Raw genomic sequence first — 20,089 nt, 5'->3', positions numbered from 1 at the left:
TGAAATACGAAAGGTTTCCCTCAATCTTTATCTCATAGTGTTTATACCTGTGGCACCAGTCTTGACATGGCAGTGCTGTGCTGCCAGCTAATTGCTAATTGAGGAGATGAAAGCTTAATGCCATTTTCAGAGTCGTTAAGTGAAGTGCTTCAAATGGTAAATGGTAAATGGCAGGCATTTATATAGCGCCTTTATCCAAAGCGCTGTACAATTGATGCTTCTCCATTCACCCATTCATACACACACTCACACACCGATGGCGATTGGCTGCCATGCAAGGCCCCGACCAGCTCATCAGGAGCATTTGGGGGTTAGGTGTCTTGCTCAAGGACACTTCGACACAGCCCGGGCGGGGGATCGAACTGGCAACCCTCCGACTGCCAGACGACTGCTCTTACTGCCTGAGCCATGTCGCCCCCAAATCATGTACATTTAATTGTGTACATTTAATTGATTAAAGTGTACTGATTAATTAAAACATTTAAATTGCGGTCTAAGTTACTGCAGGAAGTAGTGTTGGTGGGCCAGTAGGAGGCAGTCTTCCCTCTGGTCAAGTATAGTGCAGGGGACACTGTGATGTAGGAGACCGCGTCTTTTGAATGACAGGAGGTCCTGACTCACTAACTCACTGTGGTCATTAAAGATCTCATGACAGTCATCGCAAAGAGTAGAGGGTTCCCCAGTGTTCTGGCTAAATTCTCAACCTGGCTTGACATTTATGGCATTTGGCAGATGCTCTTATCCAGAGCTACGTACAGTTGATTAGATTAAGAATTTACATTTACATTTACATTTTAGTCATTTGGCAGACGCTTTTAATCCAAAGCAACTTACAAGTGCATAGGTTCTACCATAAGTCAAAGCATCACATCCAGAAACTAGCAAAATACACATGAAATGCTGTTCTAAACATAGTTGTCATCAGAAGTGCTTTTTTTTTTTTTTTTTTTGGGGGGGGGGGGTTAGACAAGGATAGGGATATCAGAAAGGAGGGGCAGGGGAAATCAGGAGGGAGGACTAAGGTAGAGTTTGAAAAGGTGGGTTTTGAGTCTGCGTTGAAATAGGGGGAGGGATTCTGCTGTTCTGACAGTGGTAGGCAAGTCATTCCACCACTGAGGAACCAGAACGGAAAACAGGCGTGAACGTGCAGCTCGACCGCCAGGTGCACGTAGAGAGGGAACCGTAAGGCGACCAGAGCTGGCAGACCGGAGTGGTCTAGCTGGGGAGTAGGGAGTGATCAGGGATTGTATGTAAGGTGGGGCAGTCCCCTTAGCAGCCTGAAATGCCAACACTAGGGCCTTGAAACGGATGCGTGCGGCAATAGGAAGCCAGTGGAGGCCAATGAGAAGCGGGGTGACATGAGCCGACCTGGGCTGACTGGTGATCAGGCGGGCTGCAGCATTCTGGACCAGCTGGAGGGGCTTGATGGCACATGCTGGGAGACCGGCTAGGAGGGAGTTGCAGTAATCCAGGCGGGAAATGACGAGCGCCTGGACTAGGAGCTGGGTGGCTTTCTCAGTCAGGAGATGACGGATACGGCGTATATTATACAGAAAGAACCTGCAGGTTCTGGCAGTGGAGGATACTTGCGGAGCCAGGGTGAGGCAGTTATCAAGAGTCACCCCAAGATTCTTTGCCGTACGGGAGGAGGAAACTACAAAGTCCTCAACAGTCAATGAGAGGTCGATTGACGGAGAGGATTTAGAAGGGATGTAGAGAAGCTCGGTTTTGGCAAGGTTGAGCTTCAGGTGATGGGAAGTCATCCACGCAGAGATATCAGCCAAGCAGGCAGAGATCCGTGTGGTGATTTGGGTGTCGGGGGGGAAGGAAATTAAGAGTTGGGTGTCATCAGCGTAGGAATGATAAGAAAAGCCATGGGAAGAGATAACAGAACCAAGAGACATGGTGTATAGCGAGACTCCAGTTCCTAGGGGGTGAGGGTCGGAGACTGAGCCCCTCCAAGTCACCTGGTAGGAGCGACCAGAGAGTTATGAGGAAAACCAAGCGAGTGCAGAACCTGTGACACCCATCCCAGACAGCGATGAGAGCAGAATCTCATGGTTGACTGTATCGAAGGCGGCCGACAGGTTGAGGAAGATGAGGACAGAGGAGAGGGATTTTGCTTTAGCAGAGTGGAGTGCCTCAGTGACCGCGAGCAGGGCGGTTTCAGTGGAGTGGCCACTCTTGAAGCCAGACTGGTTGGGGTCATGGAGATTGTTCTGGAGAAGATAAGTGGACAGTTGGGAGCAGACCGCCCGTTCCAGAGTTTTAGCGAGAAAGGGAAGAAGAGAGACAGGCCGGTAGTTGTTCAGGGCAGAGGGGTCAAGAGTAGGTTTTTTGAGCAGGGGAGTGACTCTGGCCCTCTTCAGGGAAGAGGGCATGGTGCCGGAAGAGAGGGAGGTGTTGATTAGAGAGGAGAGAAAAGGGAGAATGTCATCAGATATAGATTGTAGGAGGGGAGAGGGGATGGGGTCAAGAGGACAGGTGGTTGGGCGGTGGGAAGTAAGGAGTTTCAGTGTGTCGGTGTCAGAGAGGGGAGAAAAGGAGGTTAGGGAGTTGGGGAGGGTAGGAGGGTCAGCAGGGGTGGAGGGTTGGGAGAAGGAATTGAAGAGAGGCCAGAAGAGAGGAGAAAGTTGAAAACAGTTTGCGGGGATTAGAGGCGGCCGAGATAAAGAAGGAAGATTTAGCTAGAGAGACAGAGGAATGGAAAGATGATAAGAGGGCATGGAAGGAAGCTATATCACTGGGGAGACAGGACCTTTTCCATTTTCTCTCCGCCGCCCGCAGTTCGGTTCGGACAGCTCGTAGAGCATCAGAAAGCCAAGGACTGGGGGGGGAGGCCCGAGCTAGTTTGGTGGTGAGGGGACACAGAGAGTCAAAGGAAGATGAGAGGGAGGACATGAGAGTTGTAGCCGCATCATCGGGAGACAGTCGAGAGAAAGACTCCGCGGATGGTAGGGAGGAGAGGATTGTAGATGAGATGGTGGAGGAAGACAGGTGGCGTAGGTTCCGTCGACAGGTGACAGTGGATGGTGAGAGAGATGGATGGGTGTAAGAGGAGAGTGGAAGAGCGAAAGAGATGAAGGAGTGGTCAGATATATGGAGTGGTGTTACAGAGAGGTTGGTTGTTGTGCAGCTCCTTGTGAAGATGAGGTCAAGAAGGTTGCCTGCTTTGTGGGTGGGAGGGGAAAGAGTGAGGGTAAGGTCAAAAGAAGAGAGGAGGGAGAGAAAGGTAGACTGGGTGGACTCTGAGTTGAGGTTGAAGTCACCCAGGAGGATCAGGGGGGTGTCATTGACTGGTGAGGAGCTGAGGAGGATGTCCATCTCATCCAAGAAGTTCCCCAGAGGACCCGGGGGGCGATAAACAACAATAATAAACAGTTTGCACGGCAGAGTAACAGAAACCGCATGAAATTCAAAAGAGGAGAAGGAGAGGGATGAGGAGAAGACACTAGATCTCCATGAGGATGAGATTAGAAGACCTGTGCCACCTCCTCTGCCAGAGGATCTGGGTGTGTGGGAAAAAGAGAAGGCAGAGGAAAGGGCAGCCGGGGTGGCCGTGTTCTCTGGTGAGAGCCACGTTTCAGTTAAAGCAAGAAAGTCAAGGTTGAGGTGGGAGGCATAGGCAGATATGAAGTCTGCTTTCTGGATGGCGGACTGGCAGTTCCAGAGGCCACCAGCCACACAGAGATCAATACCAGGGGATCTGGGAGGGAAGATGAGGTTAGAGATATTCTGCCCATGTTGGCGGGAGGCGAACCTCCTACCTGACTGGGACCTGGGGAGAGGAGAGAGGACAGGGATGGGAAGGAAACACATGGAGGGAACTAGGGAGGACAAGAGGAATACTACGCAGTGGAATGAGCAAAAGACAATCCTCCCCTGGAGCATTGCAGGGTTAAGGGCCTTGCTCAAGGGCCCAAGGCTGTGCAGATCTGATTGTGGGGATACATTCATAATTAACATAATATAATATAAAACAGGTTGTTGACATACAAGCCCAGCAGAAATGTCAGAACTAGCTAGCAGAAATTGCTAGCACACACAAACCACCACGCACACAAAGGATGTGACCAAATGCTATATAATGTCTCCTCCTTCCACTACCACAATGTCTCCCATTCAGAAGTATGGGGTAGGAGATGAGTGGAGGAAAGGGGATACATTTTTTTTGTATTGGGATGCTACAGGTGCTACAGGGTCTTACAATGCCAAGAGTAAATGGTACCCTCTCAGGTTGTGTTCAGTACAAAGCAATATGCATGCATGTCAAATTTCATGTTTATATTGAATAAGAGCAGGGTCCAAAAAATGTACTGCAATGATTGGCCCATAGGTGGTATTGCAGGCTCATACCGTATTCAAATAAGATGGGAAAGTATCAGTTCTTGTTCATGAAAAATAAAAATATGTAACCATGCCAATTGCCAGGCTTCACTGAGTTTAATCATTGACCTTATAGGCAAGAGGCTCCTGCCATGCTCAGTATCATGGATTGTGTACGATTTTGTTGAGCACAGAAATGTACCTGCATGCCCATTTTCAGGCTTCCAGTGTAAACATGGGGTCTGCTGTACATCTACTATAAAGCTGTAACTAATGAATTAATTAATTAATTAATAGGTGGTCTCTAAAGTGGTTAGACACGACGCCGGCGGAAAGACAAGACAAACTTTAAATGAATGTATTTTTAATGGAACTGTGTTTTATTGTAAATGTATTCTTCCACTGAACAGTAGTTTATTGGTTGCTAAGCAACGGTATTGTGAACGTTAGCTCGCAATAATGTATCCCCACTCCACTATCGAAGCAATGGTACTAACGTTAGTAGGAATAATGTATCCCCACTGCACTAACCTTAGCTAAGCAACGCTATTGCATTATTGTAACCCCACTGCGTTAACGTTAGCTAGCTTGCAAGTTTACGTTACACTAGACGACACTGACACACACAAGTCATTTGTTTTTGTTGTGTACGTTTATCAGGACACTGCCAGATAGCGTGCAGGTAATTGAAATAACGTGTCGTTAAGAGTCATCATTTGCTTCGCCGGGGTTTGGGGGTTTTGCTGGTATTTCCTTGCCTAAAAGTTGTATTTTCGTTCCTGCTCCTTTGCAAATCAACGGACACTTTAAACTCACTCATTTTAATTTAATTTACTTTGGTAGGCTACTAGAGGCGAGATGCTGATAACGTTAAGTTACGTTCATTTCGATTACAAAGTAGATAACGGTGAACTACAAACGCGGAGTAATTTTAAATGATGTGTGAACTTTCCATTTAGCCGTACGTATATCGTGGATATTTGCACGACTAGAACGCAAACTGACCAATAGAGACAATGGACCGGACCTATCCGTTATATAATTAGGCATAAATGCTCTTGCTATTGCTATTATTTTGATTCCAAATACTGTCTGGTGAGAGAGGCTGCTATGTGGGGCCCTTTAATGACGTAATGAACTGTCAGTAGATTACTTGTCCAACAGATGTTTAGAAAATTGCTTGGGTTCAGCTGATGTTTACTTTTGTTAATTTTGTTATAAGCTCTTGGCTTAAGCTGTCGTGCTGTATGAAGTCCATCTGTAGTAGTGGGCTTGGTTTTGGGCTTGCTATTCTGATTTGTTCTCTTACTCTTTTTGCACGTTATTTGTCTCAGTTAAGGAATAGCATAGCGTGAGAAATATTGGTGGTAGGATAATCATGATTGTAATTTACTTTTATTGAAAAGTTTTGTTTCAAGAGTTATGTGAGGCTGGGAGACACTGGGCTAATGAAACTCTGGGGCTACCTATAACTTGTCATCTTATGCATAAATCCTTTTGAAACTATATTTTTACTTTTTTATTTTTTGAACATTTACTCTTGACATTGAAACATATAGACCATGAAAGAGGATACATTATTATGTCACCACAAACGCAGCTGATGTTGTTGTCTGTGACTGGTGAACATTGACAAGCTGGCTAGCCTCCAAACAATGCAAACAAAACTCCAGTGTTACTTTCACTTTGACATCTTGCATTTAAAGCTCTGATTTTGCATTGAACATACAGATTATGAAAGTCATGATATTGTTCTACAAAATGAAGATGAAAACTAAAATTTTTACATGAGCATTGATTTATGTGAAATTGGCTGTTGCGTTTTACGACTGATTATGATAGAGTGGGTGACAATTAGATACTTTCAAAAAAATAGATTTTTGCAATTCTCAGTAACTCTGTGTGTATTAATGTCCTTGTACATTTTCATCCTCCATCTGTCTGATTTCAGGGATTGCAGGGATTATTTGAGATTATTATGAGGATTCTGTCATTTATTTGGGGTTTCAGTAACCTACAGTTTAAACACAAGAATAATGTCTAACTCACTGCCCTCATTTCTTTTCAAAGTAACAATAGCCTCCAGTTCAGTGTTTTTCATTGGGTTTTCTGCGAAATAAATGTATTATGTTCACTAGAAACAAATTAAAATTCTGTCTCTCTGAATTACAAATATGTTACTTTTTAGACTGACACAATATGTACAATTTTTGTTCAAGTCATTGTTTTGGACCTAGGCAATACATTACCCAATAATTGAATTACTCAATAATCCTAACTGAGTGTTGATCTACAGTATTGAGTAAAGAGTTTCTATTGAGTTATCTTTCCTTTACAACAAAATGTGAAAGTATATCTGTATATACAGATCTATTAGAATTATTACTAATTTAACTATGTACTCACATAACTACTAATGTTATAGGACCTTTACTAGTTGTGCTGTAAGCAATATTGAACATGAGAAGTGTTCTTAGTCACTGGCCGTGGGGAATGGTGCTATATTTGCACAGATTAGTTAGGAACAAGAAACATGCCATAGTGTGCTGTGAAACAGTAAATTAAAATGGCAAAGTTCTCTCGCACACTCTCTCTCTCTCTCTCTCTGATTCTCTCTGTCTCCTCTCCATCGCTCTCTCTCTTTATCATGTCAAAATAGGTTTTTTCCCACCATCTGCTCATCCAAAACTCCCATTATGAGGATTATAGAGCTTGCAATGCTTCCCATGGAAATACAGATTAGTTTACACACAGTAGGTTTTTGTTTATTTACAAGGATTTGTAGATTTATTTCATTCACAAATCACTTATGTCAGTGCATATCTCCCCCTTTTTATGTCAGGCGTTGATCCAATCTACTGTAAAGCACTTCACTACTGTCATATCTAAAATAAACACAAGCTTAAGGTAGTAACTATTAATTTATAGCATTTCTTCCCACATTCCAGTAGTTTTATTTCTTAGGGTTTCTAATCTCCAGATGCTAGATGTATACTTTATTAACCTATAAGTATATCTAATGTACTGCCAAACTCTCCATACTAATTTACTCTGACTAGACTTCAAAAAATGAAAAAACACATTCTTGTCCTGATATGTATTTTAACTTCACTTATTATAGTTATATCCATTTTAATTCAAAGTTTTCCACAAGACAAAGCAACACTGACAGAGAGCAAGGTCAGAGACAAAGGCTAATAATTTGGCAAATAAGAGGGACAAAGTACAGAACAAAAAGGATTACATGCAATTTAGAAAATAATGGGAATAGGAATGTTTTTTGAGCAGTCATGGTCTTCCGTCACATTTTCGTGCGAGTGCTTCTCTTCTATAAATGCTCCTCACTTCTCCTCTCACTGGCGTGACATCATCTTTACAAATTCTTTATGAGAGATCACAGGAAACCGTGCACGTTAAAAACATATTACTCTTGACGTAATGACAGATGTGCTGAAATGGTAATTATAGCATCACACGTTCAGGCCTCACAGAATGGACCCTCTGCAGCAGTGCATCGTATACTTAATAGCCTTAACAGGATAGATTTCACATTAACATAACAACATCATTTCACATAAAAAAAAAAAATCTCACCCTCAAAGTCCACAGTTCCATCGCCATTATTATCAGCTTCTCTGACCACTGCATCAATATCTTTTTGACTCATGTGCTCGCCCATCAGTTTTTTCATGGCAAACCGTAGCTCTTCTGCAGTGATCTCCCCATCTCCATCCGTGTCAAACTGAAAGTTGGAATAAAATTGAGCGAGAGTGAACTATACTGTACCTCACCAGTTTGGAAATATTCCAGTACAAGCATAGTTTGAAATGTTGCCTGGAATGATGGTTCCTTAGGTCCAGACTCAGTGGTTTCTCTCAATGAATATAGGGGTTCCTGGGGAAGAGACAGCTGCTGTCTCAGTAACTTTCTTGTCCCTCACCTCTTTGAAGGCGTCTTTCAGTTCTTTCATTCCAATCATCCCAGCAGTCTCTGCCAAAAGCTTTGGGGCCATCAAGTCCACAAAGTTTTCAAAGTCCACTCTGCCCCCAACTGAGAGAAGAGAGGAAGTTGGAAAAATGGAGGGAGGAAGAACAAAGTAAAAACAGATTTACCCACACTATTTTTATCAGAAGAGGTTAAAATCTCTCTGATCACCAGTCACTCCACTCCCTGAATGTAATGTCATTGTAATTACATGCGGGTGCATAATAAACATGCCAATATACTATGAGTGTCAAAATATATCAGCACACTGATGCAAAGTGCCCAATACAGGACCTAAAAAAATAACACATCATGTTTTAGTGTATTTTTTGTGTGTTCACTCACAAATAAAAGAATGTTATCTTTTCTTTATATAATTTATTGTTTTGTATAACTCATGACATATCTCTCTCCTGGTATTGCATTCCTATGACAACCATGCTTCTATTTCCTGATCAGTATGTTTCCGTTTTCTTTTTCTCATGGTTGCCTCACTAATGTATCTATGATTGATCAGTATTAATTTCTTGGCACCTTTTAATCAGAAAATGTAAGCATACCAGACCCATCTTTATGAGGGTCTCCTACTGAAAAATATATTGATCAACAGTGAGTGCATTTCATTTCTTCGATTGTGTAATAAGGACCAGTTTTAGCAGATACAGTGGGGTCCAAAGGTCTGAGACCACATTGAAAATCTGGGGGGTTTTTTCAAGTAATGACAAAAATAAACAGAACGTTTCAGGATTTAGAAAAATGCAAAACAAATTAAAGTTACTTCAAAGCTTTGCAAGAAGTATTTGAAAACCAAAGAAAAGAAAGGAGTGCAGCACAATTCACAATCATATGACTTCAACCCCATTGAACATTTATGGGGACACTTGAAGACTGACAAAAGCCAAGCATTCATAATGCTGGGTTAATAGGGATCATCAGAAAACTAAGAAATGCATGTATATTTTTCAAAGATTCAACTTTTTGCTCAAATTGTTATTCTGATAATATAATTTCTTGTTAAAAAGTTTGTATTGAATTAGAAAAGAATGCAAAATAGAAGCATTTTCACTGGTGGTCTTAGACTTTTGGACCCCACTGTATGCTGTAATAAGTTGGCATATAGTATGATCATAACAGAGCCTGGACTGATTATGTGAACTAATAAATGTGTGGAAACGTTTCTTAATGGGATTACAGTAAAATCTAATCTGTTTTATGCAGTCAGCCTCTTTCTGCATTATTAAGTGCAGTTATATTACATTACATTATTGACATTTGGCAGACACTCTTATCCAATTTGGAACAATAATGGAATAAAGTCCCGTTAGGGCTTTATTTGGGACGAATCCCAGGAGCGTAGTCACAACAAGCAAAGTCCATACACGTAGATCCAGCCAAACAAACGATAAACAAACAAAAAGCACGGTGCCGAGGGAAGAGGCAAACTCGTAGTCGGTAAACGTGCAGGGAGATCCGGTAGCAGGAGAGCTGTCAGCGGGGCAGATGTACAGGCGGACGGCAGGCAGAGTCGTAGTCGAGGGCGATGCGGAAGTCGAAACCATAAAACAATCAGCGAGGCAAAAGTACAAAGACGGTAGGCGAGGACGTGGTCAAAAACAAAACGATGGTAAACGAAACAGAAATCAATAAACAATAGTCGGTAAACAGGCTTGGATCTTAACGTGAATCAAATCAGAAATAATGCTCAAGAGTTGCGTAGTAAACTAGAGGCAGACAATTTCGCAGTGAACAGTAGCGCGACTGGGCTATAAATGCGGGTGTAGACAGGTGTAGACAATTAGTTAGAGCGTAGCAAGGAAATGGAAAACAGGTGCGATGGATGACAAGTTTAACAAGGAGATTAGTAATCGTTAGTAATAAACCTATCCTGCCCTAGCATTAGTAAATTAGTAAATGACATGCACGAGAAACGTAAGGTAACATGAACAAACATAAAACATGGCAAGACAGACCTGAAACGTGACAGGACCCCCCCCTTAACGACCGACTCCTGGCGGTCCTTGGAATTTATCAGGGTGGTCACGATGGAAGTCTCTGATCAATGTCTTATCTAGGATGAGACTGGGAGCTACCCAGGAACGCTCCTCAGGGCCATAGCCCTCCCAGTCAACCAGATATTGCACACCACGGCCCCTCTTACGAATGTTCAAAAGCTTCTTCACGGTGAATGCAGGGTGGTTATCAATGATGCGGGGGGGAGGGGGTGGGGGATCGGGGGGACAAAGGGGGTGAGAGGATACAGGCTTAATACATGAAACGTGGAATGTGGGGTGAATTTTAAGTGAAGCAGGAAGTGACAGTTTAACAGAGGATGGGTTAATAATGCTGTGGATCTTAAAGGGACCAATGAAGCGGGGTTGCAGTTTGTGAGATGTGGCTTGTAGGGGAATGTCCTTAGTGGACAGCCACACGGAGTCACCTGGTTTGTAGGCTGGAGCTGGTGTGCGGTGTCGATCCGCGAAGCGCCGATTATGGTCTGCCGTGCGTAAAAGCGCGGCCTTGGCATCCGTCCAGATCTTAGTGCAGCGCTTCATGTGGATGGCGAGGGAGGGAACGGCGATCTCGGCTTCCTGGTCAGGAAACAGTGGAGGTTGGTAGCCAAGAGAGATCTCGAAGGGAGACTTTCCGGTGGCGGCGCAGGGCAGGGTGTTGTGCGCATACTCAACCCAGGTGAGCATCTTGCTCCAAGAAGCTGGATTCTGGGTTGAGACACAACGAAGTGCGGCTCCCAAATCCTGGTTGGCCCTCTCGGTTTGCCCATTGGACTGGGGGTGATAGCCGGATGAGAGGCTGGCCGTGGCACCGAGGGCCAGACAGAAAGCTTTCCACACTTGAGAGATGAATTGTGGACCCCGGTCGGATACAATGTCTGAGGGGATTCCGTGGATGCGGAACACTTCCTTTATCAGAACGTCCGCAGTCTCTTGGGAGGTGGGTAATCCAGGTAGGGGGATGAAGTGGGCTGCTTTACTAAATCGATCCACCACGGTGAGGATGGTGGTGTTACCTTCGGAAGGGGGAAGTCCGGTAACGAAGTCCACCCCAATGTGGCTCCAGGGTCGGCTGGGCATGGGCAGAGGTTGGAGCAGACCAGCAGGGGCTTGGTGGGAGGCCTTGCTTCTGGCACAGGTGGTGCATGCCTTGATGAAGTGTCTGGTGTCGGGGATCATGGAGCTCCACCAGAACTTTCGCTTAAGCACCGCCAAAGTGCGGGTAAAGCCGGGATGGCAGGACAGGGGAGATGAATGAGCCCACTGAAGCACCTGTGTCCGAGCAGCTGAGGGGACGTACAGGCGTGTTCCGGGATTGGACCTGGGATCGGACTCCTCCCGTAGAGCCCTCTGGATCACCGCCTCAATCTTCCAAGTGACTGACGCGACAGTGCAGGAACTTGGGAGGATGTTCTCCGGTGCCTCACGCTCGGGACTGGTGTTAAATTGTCGGGACAGGGCATCGTTCTTGGAACCTGGCCGGTAGGTGAGTGCGAAGTTGAACCTTCCGAAGAATAGTGCCCATCTAGCTTGGCGTGAGTTGAGTCTTTTAGCTGTTTGGAGGTACGCCAAGTTCTTGTGGTCAGTCCAGACGACAAAAGGTTTCTCAGATCCCTCCAGCCAATGCCTCCACTCCTCTAGTGCCAGTTTGACCGCGAGGAGTTTTCGGTTCCCCACGTCATAGTTTCTCTCCGCTGGTGACAGCTTTTTGGAGAAGAAAGCGCATGGGTGTAACCGGTTGTCAGAGGCAGAGGCTTGTGACAGCACGGCTCCCACCCCAGTGTCGGACGCATCTGTCTCCACAACAAACTGGCGGGTGGGGTCGGGGTGCACCAGGATGGGAGCGGAGGAGAACAGTCTCTTGATCTTGGTAAAGGCACCCTCCGCTTCGGGACCCCAATGGAATGGCATGGCAGTGGATGTAAGCTTGGTGAGGGGAGAGACAACCTGACTGTAGGACCTGATAAATCTTCTGTAAAAGTTGGCGAATCCCAAGAAGCGTTGGAGGTGTTTTCGAGAGACAGGCGTGGGCCAGTTAGTGACCGCCTGAACCTTCTTGGGATCCGCCCTGATCTGTCCCTTTTCCAAAATGAAACCTAGGAACTCAACAGTGTCAGTATGGAAGACACATTTCTCTGCCTTGACGAACAGTTTGTTCTCCAATAGTCTCTGGAGAACTTGCCTGACGTGCATCTCATGTTCCTTGGCATTGGTGGAGTAGATCAGGATATCGTCGAGGTAAACAAATACATGTCGGCCCAGTAAGTCCCGAAGAACATCGTTAACTAAGGCCTGGAACACGGCAGGTGCGTTAGTGAGGCCGAATGGCATGACCAGGTACTCAAAGTGTCCAAGGGAGGTATTGAAGGCGGTTTTCCACTCATCACCTTCTCGGATACGAACCAAGTGGTAGGCATTGCGTAGGTCTAACTTGGTGAAGATAGTGGCATCATGTAGAGGATGAAAGGCGGAGTCCATCAATGGCAAAGGGTATTTGTTTTTGACAGTGATGTTGTTAAGCTCCCTGAAGTCGGTGCAGGGACGCAATGAACCATCCTTCTTCTGTACAAAGAAGAATCCAGCGCCCACGGGTGAAGAGGATGGGCGAATCAGTCCATTGGCTAGGCAGTCCCGGATGTATTTCTCCATGGCTTCCCTTTCAGGTCTGGAGACATTGTAGAGACGGCTTGAGGGGAGTGTGGATCCGGGTAGCAGCTCGATGGCGCAGTCGTAAGGTCGATGAGGAGGAAGTGTCTGTGCTTGTGTCTTGGAGAAGACTGTGCCTAGGTCGTGGTAAGGGGTGGGCACCTTCTCCAGAGAGGGCTTGGGGACTTGTGGTGGGTTGGGAACACCCTCAGCTGGTGCAGGAGCGGATCGCAGGCAGGATTGGTGACACTCAGGACTCCAGGCTTGAATCTGGCATGAACTCCAGTCAATGGTGGGGTTGTGTCTCTGGAGCCAGGGTAATCCCAAAATGAGCTGGTCGTTAGGGGACCGGATGACACGGAACTGAATCATCTCATGGTGGTTCCCAGAAATGATCAGCTGAATAGGTTTGGTGATGTGGGTCATGCGGCAGAACGTCTTTCCGTCCAATGACCGAGCATTCTCGGGGTGGGGTAGTGGGAGGGTGGGAATGTTCAGTTCCATGACCATCACCTCGTCTATGAGGTTCGCATCCGCTCCGGAATCCACCAATGCGTTAATCTGGATTGCTCTGTCGGGAAGCATCAACATGGCAGTAAGCGTGGGGCGATGGTCGTTCCTGGTAGACCCCTCATATCTGTTGAGCACTCTTACCTCAACAGATGAGGCAGATCTCTTGGACCGGAGGGTGCACCGAACTTGGGTGTGTCCCAGCGTCCCACAATAGAAGCAGGAACCGGTTGCTCTCCGACGTGTCCGTTCCTCAGTTGAGATCTTCATACCGGCATGGGAAAGGTCCATGGGTTCCAGTCCATCTGCTTGCTTCTCCTCTGGTCGGGGACTTGACCCTCGCCTGGGGTACGGCTGGCAGGGTGGGACCTATCTCTCAATCAGGCGTTGTCTGGCACGGTTGTCCAAACGGACGGACGAGTGGGTCGAACTGAGTGATGGGTTCAAGATGCGCCAACTCGTCCTGGAGTGCCTCACTCAGGCTGGCCAGGAACAGGTTTGCCAGAGCCGCATCATTCCAGTTGGTGGCTGCCGCGAGGGTGCGGAAGCCAATGGAATGGTCCGCCGCAGTCTTCCTGCCTTGGCGAAGGGCGATCAGGCGCTGGGAAGGCTCTTGGTCGCTGGATGCGTGCTGGAAGACCTTGCGGATCTCCTCGGCAAACTCCGGGTACCGGGGAGGGAATGAACCCGCGGACCACACAGCTGTCGCCCAGTCCAAGGCTCTCCCCTTAAGTAATCCCATCACGTAGCCGATCCGGCGGTCATCGCTGTTGTAGGTCAGAGGTTGCTGCCGGAACACAAAGTCGCACTGGAGCAGGAACGCCTTGCATCTCTCCGGTTCTCCGCCGAACCTCTCCGGAATTGCCAGGTTCCCATGGGGTTGGACGGTGGGGGTGCAGGCGGGTTGGCAGGTTCCTCCAGTGGGTGTGGCTGAACCGCGATGGCGAGTCTCCTCATCTCCGCACACAGCTCCCGAATCTCCAGACGAAGTTCGGAGATTCCTTGGGAGTGTTGCTGGACAATGGCGCCTTGTTCCTGGAGTGCGTAGAACATGGCGGTTGAGTCAGCAGGGTCCATCTTGGCGAAATTGTTCTGAGACGGGTGCGTGGGGGTTGGACCCAAAATGCACGACTCAGAAACAATAATGGAATAGAGTCCCGTTAGGGCTTTATTTGGGACGAATCCCAGGAGCGTAGTCACAACAAGCAAAGTCCATACACGTAGATCCAGCCAAACAAACGATAAACAAACAAAAAGCACGGTGCCGAGGGAAGAGGCAAACTCGTAGTCGGTAAACGTGCAGGGAGATCCGGTAGCAGGAGAGCTGTCAGCGGGGCAGATGTACAGGCGGACGGCAGGCAGAGTCGTAGTCGAGGGCGATGCGGAAGTCGAAACCATAAAACAATCAGCGAGGCAAAAGTACAAAGACGGTAGGCGAGGACGTGGTCAAAAACAAAACGATGGTAAACGAAACAGAAATCAATAAACAATAGTCGGTAAACAGGCTTGGATCTTAACGTGAATCAAATCAGAAATAATGCTCAAGAGTTGCGTAGTAAACTAGAGGCAGACAATTTCGCAGTGAACAGTAGCGCGACTGGGCTATAAATGCGGGTGTAGACAGGTGTACATGAACAAACATAAAACATGGCAAGACAGACCTGAAACGTGACAGTTTTATAAAAGTTAACCCTTTGGGGTTCGTTTTCCAAAGTATTACTAAAACAAAGTTACAGAAGCTCAAACGCAGTGGAAGTGGAAGATTTTTTTCTCACTGAAAATATTTTCAGTTTTTCAGTGGATACAGATTATTGTGGCAGTGCCTGGCAGAAATACTATGAAGGTACAGCCAAAACACTGGACAAATCTATTTTCAAATTTGATTACAATATCTTCAAAAATTAGCTTTCTGCATAGTTCTTTCTAAGGTATGTCTAGGCAGTTTTCCTTAAAGCACATTTGGAGACTCCAAAAGACAGGTAGAATACTGTATTTTGCCTACTAAAGTATTCAACACTTTTTATCCTGAAAAAAAAAGGTTTGCACTTCCCCCCACCTGTCACCCTCTTCCTACCTCTCCCCCCTCCTAGTACTTTCCCCCAACTCCATTGATTGAAGTTTTTGTGAAATACACAACCTCCATTAGCATGTCAAATGCATTCCACAATTTCAGAAGCTATTTATTTTTCAAAAGCATACTGAATAATATAAATCATATTTTGAGAATATATTTATAGGCTCACTGATATAAAATGGGGTCATGTCAATGAAAATTCCCTCTATATTGGAACCGAAGGTACTTTCACGGTCTTCCTCGGGAATATTCACTCAAGAATATTTGAGAAGCTAGAGAGACAAAAGATTCCTTGGAAGTCCTCCAAAGGAAGTCCTCTATTTACTTAGGAGTTGCTCTGCTAAAACATCAACTTTTTTGGCCATAAAATCTCAAGAACTGTTTTTGTCAAAACATTGCAGTGTTGTTTTATGCAAGCCCCCCACACTTGTTTTGCCTCCCACATGTTACAAAATAAGGAACTGTTGTTTGCTAAAGCAATGGCATCTTAAAATAGGTTATACAGATAGAAGCTTGAGGTTTAATATTTTCAAATGGTGTATCCTGTAATTGAAAATTGCACCGCGAAAAATGAATTAATGCCACACAAAAAAACCCCACACCGGCCCAGCCCTTGTAATTGTTTTATTTTCATATCTCTTTCAAAGAATCTCCATTCTGAATGCTTTGTATCCAGGAGGTTCCACTGTAGTGTGTAATACATATATTGTAAGTCTGTGCATTGAATCCTGTACGGAAGCTGCTTACACACATACAGTGGTGTGAAAAAGTGTTTGCCCCCTTCCCGATTTATTATTTTTTTGCACGTTTGTCACACTTAAATGTTTCAGATCATCAATATATCAAAAATATTAGTCAAAGACAACACAAGTAAACACAAAATGCAGTTTTTAAATGAAGGTTTTTATTATTAAGGGAGAAAAAAAATCCAAACCTACATGGCCCTGTGTGAAAAAGTCATTGCCCCCCCTGTTAAAACATAACTTAACTGTGGTTTATCAAACCTGAGTTCAATTTCTCTAGCCACACCCAGGCCTGATTACTGCCACACCTGTTCTCAATCAAGAAATCACTTAAATAGGACCTGCCTGACAGAGTGAAATAGACCAAATGATCCTCAAAAGCTAGACATCATGCCGAGATCTAAAGAAATTCAGGAACAAATGAGAAAGAAAGTAATTGAGATCTATCAGTCTGGAAAAGGTTATAAAGCCATTTCTAAAGCTTTGGGACTCCAGCGAACCACAGTGAGAGCCATTATCCACAAATGGCGAAAACATGGAACAGTGGTGAACCTTCCCAGGAGTGGCCGGCCGACCAAAATTACCCCAAGAGCGCAGCGACGACTCATCCAAGAGGTCACAAAAGACCCCACAACAACATCCAAAGAACTGCAGGCCTCACTTGCCTCAGTTAAGGTCAGTGTTCATGACTCCACCATAAGAAAGAGACTGGGCAAAAATGGCCTGCATGGCAGAGTTCCAAGGCGAAAACCACTGCTGAGCAAAAAGAACATTAAGGCTCGTCTCAATTTTGCCAGAAAACATCTTGATGTTCCCCAAGACTTTTGGAAAAATACTCTGTGGTCTGACGAGACAAAAGTTGAACTTTTTGGAAGGTGTGTGTCCCATTACATCTGGCGTAAAAGTAACATAAGTAAGTAAAATATGGTGGTGGTAGTGTGATGGTCTGGGGCTGTTTTGCTGCTTCAGGACCTGGAAGACTTGCTGTGATGAATGGAACCATGAATTCTGCTGTCTACCAAAAAATCCTGAAGGAGAATGTCCGGCCATCTGTTCGTGACCTCAAGCTGAAACGAACTTGGGTTCTGCAGCAGGACAATGATCCAAAACACACCAGCAAGTCCACCTCTGAATGGCTGAAGAAAAACAAAATAAAGACTTTGGAGTGGCCTAGTCAAAGTCCTGACCTGAATCCTATTGAGATGCTGTGGCATGACCTTAAAAAGGCGGTTCATGCTCGAAAACCCTCCAATGTGGCTGAATTACAACAATTCTGCAAAGATGAGTGGGTCAAAATTCCTCCACAGTGCTGTAAGAGACTCATTGCAAACGCTTGTTTGCAGTTGTTGCTGCTAAGGGTGGCCCAACCAGTTATTAGGTTTAGGGGGCAATCACACAGGGCCATGTAGGTTTGGATTTTTTTTCTCCCTTAATAATAAAAACCTTCATTTAAAAACTGCATTTTGTGTTTACTTGTGTTGTCTTTGACTAATATTTAAATTTGTTTTATCTGAAATATTTAAGTGTGAAAAACATGCAAAAAAATAAGAAATCAGGAAGGGGGCAAACACTTTTTTACACCACTGTACGTGACAAAAGTTACCTGGTCACATTTTTCTGTTTTCTGCCTAAATTACAAATGTCCATGTTTTGAACAATATAGAAAAAAGATAGTACAGAGCGGAGTGTGTCAAGTTAAAAAAAAAAAGTATTTTTAGTAGTGTATTTTGAAACTTGGTGGCACATGGTTGGAGTCAGTGCAAGACTCACGGTTCATGTTAATGTTCTGACTCAGCTCGATCAGCTCCATTTCAGTAGGCATGTACCCCATGGTCCTCATCAGGTTTCCCAGGTCTTTGCAGGTGATCAGCCCATCCTTGTCCTTGTCAAATTCATTAAAGGCCCCCCTAAGCTCTGTTAGGTAGACAGACAAAGTGTTGAAGCTTTAGTAGGCTATAGGTGGAAAGGAGAAGAAAAAGTCATAAACACTGGCAAAGTACACTGCAGCTACATGTGTTGTGGGGCAGGGATGGCAGAATTACATAAATGATATACTGATTGACATGAATGTGTGGATTAATACAAAGATCAAATGGCAAAAATATTTAAATACACTCAGAATATTTCCCGAGACGAAAATTAAGAGGGTTGAATTTTACCTTCTATTTCATCATCTGCCAGTTCTCTTGGCTGGAACAAAAAGAGTTTTCAGAAGTCAATTCAATATTGATTATTCCTTAATCAAAATAAACAGGTTTAGAATGTGTTATGCTGAAATATAATCATAATACATAAAATAACGTGTTAATTCGGACTGTCTACACTAAGCTTGCATTGCATGTTTATCTAAGGGCATCAATTGACAACTAAGATCTGAAATCTTCAAAGTTTTTATTTATATATCTAAACAATCCCCACTGAAACATCAGTTGCACAGAAGCATTGATTGACTAATATTTCTATCTCTATCTCTTGCTCTCCTCTTCATATCATAATTCAGCTGAATATACTTAATTAAAAGATTATGTTATTAAACGGCTGAAAGGTCAGATTGTTTGGATTAGAGTACAGATGGCGATTAAGAGGGTAGATTGCAGCATATATACTGACAGTCTGGTAATTATTTAATAAAATCCAGTAAATATGAAAAATAGCAAGTACACAAGCACAGTTCATTGATACAGCTGAGAGCAAGATAACATAGTATGCATGTGCATGTGATAATATTGCAAGTATCTTATAGTAGTCGTATATAGTAGTATATAGTCTTATGTCACATACATGCTCTCACTGTATTACTTTGAAGTTAACATAAAATAAAGCAGCAAAACACTCATATTCTGTAAATTCTACATATGTTTTCAAAGCATCATTTCATGTATATAAAAAAAACATAATGTATTGCATTAGCTCCACTGCATCTTTTGTCCCCATTCACACAGCTAAACAAAACAGCAGAAAGAAAAGTATTCAAATGGTAAAGTAGACTAAAGACAACATTTTCATGAAATAAAACATTAAACAGTACAGCTCAGATACAGACTTACAGTGTTCTTCCTTCCCCTCAGGAAGATGCAGGCTGCTCCAAAGCTCATGATGAACAGAGTGAGACTGCGTGTGTTAATACTGTCCTTTCGTCTGCACTGTGCCCGTCTGTGCTGCTCTGTGATCTATTTAATTGTCAGTGCCTTTGCTTATTTACCAAGTCACATGCATGTGTCTGCTGTCTGATTCTCTTTTGGTTCACAGAGTTCAACTGGCAATCTCCTATCTGAAAGACATAATGTACACAGTAGAAGAATATTAGACAATTATCTTTTTGTTTTGTTGTTTGTTATTTATATTTATTTGCATTTTATTTCGATATTTAGGTTAAGGATATTTAGGTACCCTTAGTACCCTTCTTTGCCAGTGGGCCTAGGGGTACATAGCAACTTACAGTGGGCTCCAGAATTATTTGTTTTCCTAACATACAATACAGATCATTATCCATATTATTTATTATTTATTATCTTATATTTAGGGTGCCAATGTTTCTGGAGCTCACTGTATCTGCAGCCCTTTTGTCTGTTGGTATAAAACTTGGTACTCATGCTTTAGATGAGGCCTGGGGAACACACACAAACTTTAATGTAATTTGGCCACTTGCAACTGGAACAAAAAAAAAGATTTTAACAGTAATTACTCCAAAACTAAAGTACATATTTCAACCCAATTTTTGGGGAACATTGCCTGAATTTATTATTATTATTATTATTATTATTATTATTATTATTATTATTACAAAAAATGGTCCT

At 44.2% G+C, this 20,089-nt stretch overlaps 1 protein-coding gene across 1 annotated transcript; it reads right to left on the bottom strand.

The window, feature by feature from the left end:
* Positions 1-7,600: 7,600 nt before the first annotated feature.
* On the bottom strand, positions 7,601-19,435 carry cabp5a (calcium binding protein 5a). Its single transcript, XM_061231436.1, has 6 exons — positions 19,340-19,435; positions 18,452-18,482; positions 18,063-18,206; positions 8,267-8,376; positions 7,921-8,068; positions 7,601-7,708 (listed from the first exon to the last, which is right to left on the bottom strand). Exons 1-6 carry the CDS (start codon positions 19,385-19,387, stop codon positions 7,680-7,682), a joined length of 510 nt encoding a protein of 169 aa, XP_061087420.1. The 5' UTR covers positions 19,388-19,435; the 3' UTR covers positions 7,601-7,679.
* Between the last annotated feature and the right edge of the window lie 654 nt (positions 19,436-20,089).

Source organism: Conger conger, chromosome 2 (assembly GCF_963514075.1).
Source record: "Conger conger chromosome 2, fConCon1.1, whole genome shotgun sequence".
Classification (NCBI taxonomy): domain Eukaryota; kingdom Metazoa; phylum Chordata; class Actinopteri; order Anguilliformes; family Congridae; genus Conger; species Conger conger.
This window is presented reverse-complemented; position numbering and strand designations above follow the sequence as displayed.

What these genes read in the sequence shown, in the direction of transcription:
- cabp5a (XM_061231436.1), bottom strand. Translation starts at nt 19,387, where the DNA reads ATGAGCTTTGGAGCAGCCTGCATCTTCCTGAGGGGAAGGAAGAACACT. An exon ending in TCAGAACATTAACATGAACC is followed by an intron (nt 8,377 to 18,062) that starts GTGAGTCTTGCA and finishes CTCTTCTCTCAG; the next exon opens with TTGGGGGCAGAGTGGACTTT. An exon ending in TGAAAGACGCCTTCAAAGAG is followed by an intron (nt 8,069 to 8,266) that starts GTGAGGGACAAG and finishes TCCAACTTTCAG; the next exon opens with TTTGACACGGATGGAGATGG.